This window comes from Notamacropus eugenii, chromosome 3 (genome assembly GCF_028372415.1).
Source record: "Notamacropus eugenii isolate mMacEug1 chromosome 3, mMacEug1.pri_v2, whole genome shotgun sequence".
NCBI classification, from domain to species: Eukaryota; Metazoa; Chordata; class Mammalia; order Diprotodontia; family Macropodidae; genus Notamacropus; species Notamacropus eugenii.
Genome location: NC_092874.1, coordinates 481,464,881 through 481,477,653, shown reverse-complemented (window position 1 = coordinate 481,477,653; position 12,773 = coordinate 481,464,881). Strand labels below are relative to the sequence as shown.

Below are 12,773 nucleotides of genomic sequence, written 5' to 3'. Positions count from 1 at the left end.
GAAGGGACTCCAGGCCTCTGAATTTACAGCTGAGGAAACTGAGGCCCAGGAGGTGAAATAACCTTTTCACTCCACAGGGAGTGAGTGTCCAAGGCGGGTTTTTGGCCCAGGCCCTCTGATTCAAGACCTGGGGATCTTCTCAATGTACCACAAGGCTTCTCTTTGCTAAAGGCTTTAAAAGTCAAACAAGAATTTGTGGGTTATCCCAGGATTCCTAGGGGATCTTAACCTTTATTGTCTCAGAGCCCCTTGGCAGTCTCATGGAGTCTATGGTCTCCTCACAACCCTTTTAAATGCCTAAAATGAAATATGCAGGAGTATAAAGAAAACTAATTTTGTTGACATAGTGTTATCAAAAAAAATTTGTTAAGTTCTTAGACCCCACAAGCACCTCTATCCAAGAAGCAACAGGGAGTCACTAGAGATTCCTGAGTAGGGTAGTGATGTGGTGAGTTAAGACCACATGTAGCCCACAGCTATCCTCACAAAACACATGTCTAAGTGTGTGCATCACACAAACCAACGCACATCCTTAAAGATGTAGGGAGACCTTGATCTTTCTCTACTATGTCTGCCATGGATTCCTTCTAGTCATACCCTATGACCTTAAGTCTGCATCAAATGTCAAAAAAAGTAATTTCCAGTGTGATCCCAGATGAGTTTTTAATTTTGCTTCCCTTGAATCACCTTCAGAGATTTAGGAAATGCCATTTAAACAAACACCAACCACCCAAGAAAGACCAAGTCACTCAGGAAGCAACAGAGAAGTGATTTGTTTTCTGGGAAAAACCTGAAAAACATCTCTGTGTCCCTGAGGGTGTTGAAGGGCCCTATCTGAATGGGGAAATTTTTCCAGACCCGACAAACATTTCACCAGGATGTGCTAATGCAAAAGCACTCAGAACCCGAGCTAGCCTGGAGATTCATCAAAGCCTCCAGCTTCACGGGCCTCCGAAAATAATGAGATGAAAACAAGAGATGGTTTCCAGTGATCCCGTCTTTCAATAGCTACCCCAACAAGCCTGTTTGTTTCTATGGCCCACTTATCCCATCCTAAGAGGATCTGCTAAAGGAACTAGCTCAGCCTCCCGGGACAGAAAAAGGACAGTTTCTGTAGCGATGTTAAATTAATTTTTATGGTGAGGCAAAGGCAGGGAAGGGCCGTTAAGGGATGGCTGGCTGCCACCGGGTGGGGTTTTGTTTTGGTCTTCTCTTAGGGCTTGCAGGTGTTTGGCCAGAGTCCCCATCAGGGCCAGCTGCAGTATTTCAGCTCTGATATTTCCCTCCCCACGCTTCTCAGAAGTGATGCACCAGGCCGATGTCTCACACCTGATGTCTTCCACTTGTGTGGTACCCTGGAATGACTCTTTGAAATCATCCCCTCCTGTAACTCTTATGGCCCTCTCTTCCCCAGCCCCAAGGACACCAAGGACAAAACAGAAGGACTAAGAATAGCCCTGCCTCGCTCTTTAGAAACGTGCCTGCGTGCGTGCATGCGTGTGTGTGTGTGTGTGTGTGTACATTTGAAATTGGTGTTGTTTCGTCTTTCCACCTCCAGAGTCTGTTCACGGAGGGTGACAAATGCATATACTGCAAATTCAAGGGGAATGCATTTGGGAGCTAAGCAGGATATACGTTGTCTTGTTTTGGTGAAAACGTACTGATTGATGCTCCCAAGGCCTCCCCTCCAGTAAGGGCCATACCTGGGTGTGCAGGAACGTGAATCGTTCCTATTCAAAATGGTTTTCTCTTTTAAGATTGTTTGGTGCGGAAAACCTCAGACCACAAGGCATTTCACTCTCTTGTTCCCAAGGGTACGTTAAAGAGAATCGCAGTGAGGTCATCGAGTGAGTACGTTTTCAAAACTTTTTAAGAATTCCTTTAATGTACTGGATGATATTGGCTTGATGAAAAGAACATATTTTAAGCAAAAGAGAGCTTGGGGGAAAAAATAGCCCCCACCAAGAGAAAAAAAATGACCTCTCAGCATCAGCCTACAGTAAGATGACATTGGGCTGTTGACTCACAAACTTTGCAGACCCTCCTCTCGGAAGGGAAAATTCGAGGGTCTCTCTAAAAGTTTCCATAGCCAGCTTTTCTTCAACCACCTGAGACTGCCAAAAAGCCAACATCCTCCCTCACCGTCACCTCCCACCACCCGCCCAGCACGTTCTTGATGGACTTACCAGCGAGGGCGCCTGTACGACTCGTTGTCACCACACAAGCAACTGCAAGCACATCAGCAAGAAAAACACAGACAACTTTCCATCCATCTACGGAAAAATGCCTCTCTGGTGCCAGGGCTGGGATCAAGACGTCATCCTCCCTGGCGGCTCAATTAGAGCCGGCTGCAGCCACTAAAGGTGAGGGGAAATGACTCTTGGGGTCAAGGCCAAGTTCACTCACAGAATTATTCATCCTTCCAGGTGGAAGGGACCTCGGTGAACCATCCAGTCTTCTATGTCACAGCGGAGGAGACTGAGGCTTAGGGAAGGTACGATCTGCCTCAGAGGGTCACCCAACGAGTTAGTGACAAAACAGAGCAGATGCCCAGGGCCAGCACTCAGATCACTAGGCTATTTTACAGACAAAAAAGAAATATGAAACGGTGGCAGGAAGGCTGGTCACTGCCTTTCCAGGCCTCAGTTACTCCATCTCTAAAATAAGAAGATTAGATAATCTTTTAGATTTCTTGTTCCTCTCAACGGATACCCTGGCAGCCTGAATTTTTACTGTGTATACCGTAGTCCCCATGATTAAGGCAGCAGTCTGGGCAGTGGCACGACTTTGAACATCCCCTCAGAGCTCTGTCTAGTATTTTCCAGCTTCACAAAGGAAAACTAGACACCGCAACATGGAAGGGGCTCTTGGGTCAACTTTTAAGACACATTCAGTGGAGAGAGAAGAGATGACGACCCCAGAACGTTGACTCCCCAGGGGTAAAGGCCCCTGAATGGGTCTAGGCAAGGCCACTTCATAGCATGGGAGAGAGAACAGGAGATCGATGTGCTTGAGGCAGTGTGAGCCACCTGTTTGCTCCCCATCCAAACTAATTATTCTTGTTAACTAAGTTACAACTTGGCCCCTCACCCCATCCCAAGGTGTTCACTGTCTGGATTATGAGCTCTAAAAACATTCTATTCTCTCAGAAGAAGGGAATTGAGGGAGGATCTTAAGTGTTTATTGAGTTAAACTCAAATTATTTTTTAAAAAACAGGAGAAAAGGAGATTCTCAGTAATTAGAAAGGATGAGGGTGGAGACGCTCCCTGGCATGAAGCTTCCAGATGTGCTGCCGTCAGAGACGCTGAGCTGGATTTTCAGTTAAGCCCCACTGGCCTGAGTTGAGTTATAGAAAGGCTTAAGCCTCAGTTCACACAAGGAGATGAGTAAAGGATGAGGGTGACCAATGAGAATCCTCTCCCATGACCTCAGGGTGGCCACCAAGGACCGTGACATCACTCCCGGTGTGTTAGGTCACCCCTTCCCACACAGTTATTTTCAACGAGCTGGCTCATAATTGGGCGGCAGGGGTCTCTCTACCACTTTGTCCTGAAACCTTGCAAAACTGTTGACTAAAGGCGTGCCTACAGGACAGTGTCCTCTGGGTTTCCTCATCCATGTAGAAAATCTAACTCCTATCTGGCCAAAAACTGAATGAAAGAAAAAGTAAAGACAGGTCATTTGGTGCCCTGCTCTTATTACAGAACCGAAGGAAATCTCCTCAACTCAACATTTTCTCATAACATCTATTTTCCACACATTAATAAAAATATTTCTGTTTTTCTCCTCTCAGCCTCTTTTAGTTTTTTCCAAACTTGTTTTTAATGGAAGGATCAAAACTTTACAGAATGATTCCATATAGTTCTGACCAATTCCAAGTACAGTCCTCAGTTGTACCCCACCCCCCGCCTCCCCAAAAAAGGTAGTAAAGCAGACCAAGCAGATGGAAGACAAATCTGGAGTCAGAAAGCCATGGATTCAGATACTATCTCTAACACTTACTATTTCTGTCACTCAGTTTTCTGATCTAGAAATGGACTCTAGGGAACCTCCAACCTATAAGAGGGGAGAGAGGGAAAGTGATCAGGGCATCCCCTATTCAACTGATTTTCCTCAGGCCTGGTGATGCAAGCAAATTAAAACAAGTGTGAGGTACTCCTCTGATTGGTTAATAGGACAGAAAAGGAAAATGACAATGTGAGAAAAATGAGATATCAAGGCACAGTTGGTGGAGTTGTGAACTGATTCAGTCATTCATTAGAGCAATTTGGAACTATGCCCAGAGCGTTATAAAACTATACATACCCTTTGACATAGCAATACCACTTCTAGGTTTGCATACCAAGAAATAAAAAAAAAAAAGGACCTACATGTACAAAAATATTTATAGCAGCTCTTTTCTGATGGCAGGGAGTTAGAAATTGGAAAGATGCCTATCAATTGGGGAATGGCTGAACAAGGTGTTCTATGTGATTGTAACGGAACATTTATTGTACCACAGGAAATGATGGGCAGGATGCTCTCAGAAAAACCTGGAAAGACTTACATGAGCTGATACAAAGTGAAATGTGTGGTGCACAAAGTAGCAGTAACATTGTAAGATGATGAGCTGGGAATGACTTAGCTATAATGATCCTCTGTGTGTGTGTGCGTGTGCGTGTGTGTGTGTGTGTGTGTGTGTTCATCCTTTGATGCCGAAGAAGGCCATGCCATCAGAGAAATAATGACGACTTGCACTTGACTTTGTTTTGAGTGAGGGAGGGCTGTGCAGGTCACCAGCCTCACTTCTCCTCCAGAGCCATCTGAATCCAGTGACCAGATATTCATCAGGATGACTGGAGATGACAAAGGATGAGGCAATTAGGGTTAAGTGACTTGCCCAAGGTCACACATAGTGAGTGTCAAGTGTCTGAGGTGAGATTTGAACGCAGGTCCTCCTGACTCCTGCACTGGTGCTCTATCTACTGCACCACCTAGCTGCCCCTGCTAAAATGATCCAATACAGCTCGGAAGGACTTCTGATGGAACATGCCACCCATCCCCAGACAGAGACCTGCTGGTGTCTAAATGCAGACTGAAGCAGACTCTTTTTACATTCTTTATTTTTCTTGAGGTGTTTTTTTTGGTCTGTTTTCTTTCACAACATGACTAGTATGGAAATGTTTTGCATGACTACACATGTATAACCTGTATCAAATTGCCTACCCTCCCAATGAGGAGGGAGGGAGAGAATTTGGAATTAGAAGTTTTAAAAACGAATGTTAAAAATTGTTTTTACACGTAATTGGGGGAAAATTAAATCCTAAATAAATTTTTCAAAGAAGAAATCTAATGAGCAAGGGAGTGCTGGGTGACCACATTGCCCTCTTTGACTGTTGGTTCATTGGTTCCTTGGAGTCTTGGAACATGGAGACAACTGAAAATACCTCATGTCTTGTGCATAATTCCTATTTTGAAGAAGTATGAGAGGTTGGGAGGGTCAGAAAGTGTCCAGTCCTCCATCATTCTGGCCATGGAAGTCCAGGAGACCTTTATTTCAACTGACACTGAGTATAATTGTGGTAGCCTGGTCTGGGGGGAGTTGTTTTTGTTATTATGGCTTTCATTAGGCTACTACAGTAAAGCCTCTTGCTTGGAGATAATTCAACCAATCAAGAAACATTTATTAAATACTTTTTACATTGCAAGAGCAGTTGAATAATAAAAGTAAATTCTCAGGTGGGGTCTAATGAGTTATCATTTTAGAAGTTCAGACACCCCCTAATCTGAAGCTTACAAGAACAGGCATTCAAAGACCTTCCTAATTTGACCCTTTCCTACCTTTCCAGTCTTTCTTTCTACCTTCTCTTCAGTTTTCCAGGCTACCTTCTTCCCCTCCACACACCCGGCCATGCAGTGACACCAGCCTCCTTACTGTTCTTCTGACCATGTTCTGTCTTGGGCCATGATACCTGGCCGTCCTTCATGCCTAGAAGGGTCTCCTTCATCACCTCTGCCTCCTGGCCTCCCTGGCTTCCCCAAACACTCAGCTGATATGCCCCCTTGCAGGAGGCCTTTCCTGGTCCCATCGCTGTGACTCTGAGTCTGGCACATCTGTAATAAAAGTTTATTGATTGGTTGGCAGATTGATTGACGTTACTAACTTCTTGGTGCCCTTGGTAACTGTATCATTCTGCGAGAAGTTGTTTCTCTGCATCACAAAGTCACAGGATCAGACTAAGACAAAGATAAAAACAAGACTTTGGTGATTGCTTTTCTTCATCATCACAGCACCTGAGAGGAGTTAAGATCCCACTGCTTAGGAGGGGTAACAGAACACACACCTGCCACCTCATCTCTGACGACTGTGAGCAAAACAGGAAATACCAGTAAAAAATATATGAATAAATAAACTAAATTCCAAAGAACTGTTGAAAACCAAAGCTTGGCCCCTAGGAAAATGAGGAAGTGGGAAAATACACCCTCCTCTAGAGTTTGAGAATGAATTCGACTAAAGAGTCCGGCCAGCACAGGCCAACAATCCTCTCCAGCAGGTCGATCCCATTATCATGAGATCATTTAAGTAAAATCCACAGTCACGCAACAGAAGGCAAATGGACGGAAGATACCCCCTCCCTCCAGACAATGGAAAATGCATCATGTTCGAACAATCCATCCTTAAAGTTTCACCAGAGATTTTAGAACCAGAAGCATGTGTCTTGCCTTCCTTTTGAGGCCATACCAACACACCCACAAAAGGACTCGACAATTTATAAGGAAAAACTAACGAGTTATTGCAAAACGGAGAAAGTGCCTTGAGTGATACACTCAAATAAATCATTTGGACTTGAGTTTGAAAGATCTTATGTCTTTCTTCCCTGGAGCCAATAATCAGTGGAAAACTCATTCCTATGTAGTCAAAGCACTCCTCTAGAATACAGAGATTAATTAATGCTCCTAATTAGCTTTCTGCCCATAAAATTAATTGCAGTTTATAGTCTACATTTGACAATATTCATACAATGTTATATAGCATATTGCTCAACTAACATTCACAAATTTCAAGTACAAAGACATTCAGCCCCAAACAACTGAAACAAGCTTGGGAGTAAGAGGCAGAAAAAGACCAGTGTGAATCCCCACCTACCATCCAGCACTACCGAGAAAGACACTAAGCTGAATGCACTCAGCTCTGCTGGGACATGAGAAATCTGCAGTGTAATCTCCCTGATTCCAAGCCACAGACAACGAATGCACTGAAGGCATCAGTAAATGCAGAGGCCATGACTTATTTCTATGAGTTTTCATTTTGAAAAGAGGAAAAAAACAAGAATAAACGACTCTTCTCTCCAAACCACATTTCAGACCGTATCCAAAGGCTGAATCCACAAACCTGAGGCTCAGCAAACACTTCTCGCATGCCGTTGATGGGCCCATATGGGATCCCACTGCCTTCAAAGAGACGGAGCCAAGTGCTGGTCATTTCCTCTGCAAACCTGGGAACAAACAAGAAATTAACAAATGTGCGTCTTGGTTTCCAATCTAAGGACTGTAAGCTCCGGCCCCAGGCCTTCTTCCTGTGCAAGCCACAAGGACAAGATCTTCTGAGCTGGGAGCCGGGCCAGTGTTAAGAGCGGGGAGTGCCTACTGTCCACTTGGAGAGCCTTGCCTTGTAGTTTTATTACACTTTTAAGGATTTCCCCACCCCAGGCAGATGCCACACTATCTGAAATTTCATGATTAGGGACTTACTCCTTTTGGACATAGTGACATAAGAAGCCAAATCCACTAATATTTTTATATTAAGCTCCCACTAAGAGCATGGCCGGTGCTGGGCATAGACATAAAGACAGACCAGGGGATGAGATGAGAAATCAGGTCCAAATTTTCCTAATTCCAAACCCAATGCTTTTCCATTACCCCCATTGTTTCCTCTCTAATTAATATGACAAAATTTAATTACAGAAGGAAAAAGCAACAAACAGCATGAACATATTAATGAGTCACCAGACTTTTGATCGTAACTTTATCCTTAACAGGAGAAGTCCCAGAAATGTGAGAACATGGAGCAGCAAAGGTGGGGGAGTGTTGTCAAAAGGGATGATGAGGGGGCAGGAAGGGAGAAGGGCATCTCAAAGATGAAATAAGACAATTTTGCTTTAAATTAGGCTCATTTGGAAATGTTGGAGTCAAAGCACAGGGAGGAAATATTCCCCAACAAATTTTTAATTCAACTCTTTATTTGTGATTGATGTAACCCAAAACAATTACCAATAACAATAAAATATGAATAAAATGAAAAGAAAATAATAAAATAAAATAAATTAGTAAGTAGCTTCCTACTAATCCTTAATCACATTTTTTAAATCCTTTATTTAAAATTTTTCTTCTTCTTGCAAAACAAATGGATATCATGTGTGCAGACCATAATGCGCTGTTTGTTATTTAATCTCACACAGCTCCTTTTTCCCTTCCAGAACCTCTAAAGAGTATCAGAATTAATAAGTCCAAGGCTGCCCTTGCTGGGCGTAGTGCTCAGACTTGGGAGGCTGTGCTAGCTTCAGGTGCACACGGATCGGGGGAACACAGTGTCTTCATTGTAACTAGAGGTCAGCACAGAGTTCTGTCTCCTTGGACCATGGATCTTATGCTCAGGCTTAGAGCACTGGATTATGTCTCCACTATCACATCCTAACAAAACCACTGATTCAAAATGTATAAGGAAACATGTGGAAGGTAAAAGCAAAAGTTCCTAAATGAGGAAAGATGCAAAAAATTGTCAGAGGTAAGAAGGCTAAAGCTGAGATTTGCCCAAGATCTACAGGATAAGAAAAAGGCTCAGTTCACACACAGAGAAAATCATGAAAGAGCTGATGCTGAGAATCAAGGGTGATGAGAAGAAATGAGAGAGGAGAGCTAGAGAGAAAACCAAACCACTCGATTCCTATTTTGCTTCTGTTTTCTCTTCCAAGGAGACCAATTTTCAGACCAGAACATGTAGAACATAATTGTATAACAAGAAATTTAAACAAATACAAGAGAACACAGTGTTAAGAAATGTCCATCTACTTCAGCCCAAACAGACAACATCCCAGGACCTAGTGAGAGGACTTCGTCATGTTATTGCTATGTGGATGATTTTTAGAAGTCATGGAGAATGGGAGAGGTCAGCCATTTTTGTTACCCAGTCTTCAAAAAGAAGATGACAGTGGATTTCCCCAAACAAATGACTAGCAAAGTTCAATTCCTAACAAAAAATAATCTAGAAAAACATTATCAAAGGGATGGTTTCTGAATGCTTGGAAAGTGATATTGTGATCACTGATAAATAGGAAGAATAAGGCTGTGTGGTAGGCAATGGAAAGAGGACCAAGCTTGAAGTCAGAAGACCTGGGTTCAAATCACTCCACTCTCTGTATGAACTTGGGCAACCCTCATTTTCCCCATCTATAAAACGTGAGAGTTGAATTAAATCACAGAAAGTCAGAATCATACCAAACCTGAAAAGGATCTCAGTGGTTAGGTAATCAAACTCAGCCAGAAAAACTAACTCCCTCTACAGCATACTTGGCAAATGGTCATCCAGCCCTCAGGCTTCCACAGAAAGGATATCCTACTACCTCTCAAAGTAGCACATTTCACCTCTGGATGGTGCTCATCATTATCAAGGCATTCCTTACATCAAATACGGGTCTTCTCTACAACCTTCACCTACCTGGCCTGCCATTACTCTTCATTCTGCCCTCTGGGGCCCAACAAGACAAGGCTAAGCCCCCCTAACACCTCACAGCTCCTTCCAATACGTAAAGACATCAATCACGTCTCCCATGAGTCTTCCCTTTTCCAAGCCAAACCTCTCCAGTTTCTTCAACTGGCTGTCATACGTCATGACTCAAGACCCTTCACTAATGGGCTGCCTCATATGGATGTTCCACAGTTTATCATTGTCCTTACTAAAATGTCACAACTGGAATCCAACACTATCATCCAGGTGTGCTCTGGCCCCTATATTCCTGGATGCAGCACTTCTCTTGATAAACTTAAGACAACACTAACTTTGGTAGCTCATATCACACTGCAGACTCAAACTATCCCTGCTGTGGAATTCACCCCAACAAGTCCGTTTTGTTTGGCTGGCTTAACACAAACCTCTAGCAGAATGTGCCTTCTTCATCTTTACTTGAGAAGTTGATTTTTTGGAGCCAAGTGGAGCACTTCATATGTATCTCTGTTGAATTGCATCTCACTGAATTTAGCCCACCGTTCCAGCCTGGGCTACAACTAGCCCGGTGTTCTAGTCATAGTCTATTTGGATCTTGAATCAGTCATGCAGTGGGTTATTGACCCTCCTCAACTGTATCAATTGTAAATTGGATATGTATGTCATCTAATATTTAGTCTAGTTCAGTGACAAAAATTTTTAATAGCACAGGATAAAGTCAAGATCCCTGGGATATTCTACTGGATGCCTCCTTCTACATGGATACTGAACCATTTAAGTCCTCTTTGGATCCAGCCACTCAACCAAGTTCAAATCCACTGGATACCTGGAGAAAGTTGCTAGAAAGTGTTGGTAAGGATGCTGAAAGAAAGAATAACAAAGTGGGGAAATTCCTGGAGGAGAAAGGAGGAAATAGAATGAAGACTACAAGAAGAGGGAAAGTCTGTGTCTTTTCCAGAGACTAGAACAAAGATGGACAAAAAGAAAGGTGACAAAGAAGAGATCTCAAGTGTGAAATGAGAAGAATTCAACAACCATTTTTCAGCATATTTTATAGTCTCAACTTGTTTCCATTTTAAATTTTATTTTAAATTCTTATTAAAAACAAAAGACAAGGCTTTCTGCTGAGAGGGAGGGCACAGGGGATGGGGACCAAGACTTGAGGAGGGAAGAGGAAAAGTTTGGAGTGAAATACAATAGAGTCCATAAGGGAAGAAGAAAAGGATTACTGTGCAGCATGGATGGCCCAGTTGATGTTAGACAACTCAATAACACATGAATCCAAATCAAATTAGCACCATTTTGTTACTTTTATCAGGAATGTTCAATATCATGAAAATGGAAATGGAGAAGGTAGATGGTGAGGGTATCCCAGGGATGAGATTTGAACTATTGTTCTATTGACTAGCAATAAAACATAATAGTTTATAATTATATGGCAGCTGGTGATGAGTTGGGTTGAGTGGATTAGAGTTCAAAAGACCTGAGTTCAAATGCATCCTCAGACCTTTACTAGTTTTGAGACCCTGGACAAGTCACTTGACCTCTGTTTGCCTCGGTTTTCTCAACTGTAAAATGGGGGGAAATAGCAACACTTCCCTCACAGGGTTGTTGTGAGGATCAAGTGATAATATCTGTAAAGCACTTAAAACAATGCCTGGCACATAGTAGGTACCATATAGTTCATTCTCTCTCTCTCTCTCTCTCTCTCTCTCTCTCTCTCTCTCTCTCTCTTCCTTGCTCTCTCCCTCTTTCTCTATCTCCTGTGCTGGTTAACTATAGGTTCATAGCTGTGAAGGAGGGAAATGATAATAGAGTAAGGGTGATAAAACACTGGGGAGAAGGAGAAAAGCAAGTGATCCCTTCTAGATTTGAATTTCATTGCCCTACATCATTCTAGCCAAACCTATTTATGTTTGAAAGGACTGAAAGGCTGGAATACTACAGCCATCATATCCTTACATATGAGATCAAGAGTTGGAGTCTAGATTCTACTGCATTGGGTGGATGTGGAATTACGTGGAAACAGGACACAAATAGAAGTAGACAATACCAGTGTTACACAGGAAGAAAGTTCCAGTAGAGACCAACAGATGTGTGCACCCAGTCATTCTTTGTTCAGCATTTCTGTCAATAACTTGAAGGTCAAGATGGTATGTTTAGAAAACACGGCGGTGGGAGGAGAGTCGACACATTAGAAAACAGAATTGGAATCTAAAACAACTTGGACAGCCTGGAACAATGGACCAAATCACAAAAGATAAAACTGAATGGAAATAAAAATAAAGTCCAAGATCCATTACCAATTATTCAGTAAGCATTCACTAAATACCTACTACGTGCCGGGCACTGTGGGGTATGAAGACCAAAGCAAAATTATTCTTTTCTTTAAGGAGCTCGTGCTCTATCAAAGGAGACAAAATGAATACAAGATAATTTAGGAAAATCCTAGCAGCTGGAAGCATCAGGAAAGGCTTCATGTAGGAGGCATTTTTTTTTAGCTGAGCTGTTTAGAAATTAGAGATTTTAAGAAGCGGAAGTGCGAAAGGAACACATGCTAGGCATGGCGGGGGGCAGCCAGTGCAAAAGCAAGTGGAAGGGAGGTAGAATGGCAGCTGTGAAGAACATCCAAAAGGCTGGTTTGGCTGGACTAAAGAATGTGTAAACAAACTAGAGTGTGACAGGAGATCCAGGTTGGGAAGGTTAGGAAGGGTCTGAAATGCCAAAAGGGGGAGGGTAAGGATTAATCAGAGGAAACAAAGGCCCATCAAAGTTTGTCCCCTGAGGAGAGATGTGTCAGAACCATGTTTTAGGAAAAATCACTTGCGGGCTGTGGGGAGGATGGATCGAAGAGGCGGAGGCAATGGCTGGGAAAAATAAAACAGGACTTTTAGGGGACTACAAAATCCATATGAATCAATGATGTGGCCTGGAAGTCAAAAGAGCTAATAGAATCTTAGGCAGGATGAATAAAGGCTCCTAGAGAACTGATCACAGAAGGTTATTTTATTGCTGATGCAGGACAGTAGGCGCAGTTTAATGATGAAAAGGGCTGAAAAAGTACACTTGTGA

The 12,773-nt window shown here is 42.8% G+C and overlaps 1 protein-coding gene across 4 annotated transcripts in view; it reads right to left on the bottom strand.

The window, feature by feature from the left end:
• Nucleotides 1–12,773, bottom strand: part of SUGCT (succinyl-CoA:glutarate-CoA transferase) — a 634,978-nt gene that overhangs the window by 361,734 nt on the left and 260,471 nt on the right. For 3 of the 4 annotated variants that reach the window (XR_011964838.1, XM_072599106.1, XM_072599104.1), the window contains exon 12: nt 7,374–7,476. Coding sequence is in view for 3 of the 4 variants with exons in the window: in XM_072599106.1 (XP_072455207.1) it covers nt 7,374–7,476 (103 nt within the window). In the remaining variant the exon portion in view is untranslated. Of the gene's footprint in view, nt 1–6,091; nt 6,218–7,373; nt 7,477–12,773 lie in introns of those variants that run through there. The other variant, XM_072599108.1, reaches the window with a different exon arrangement.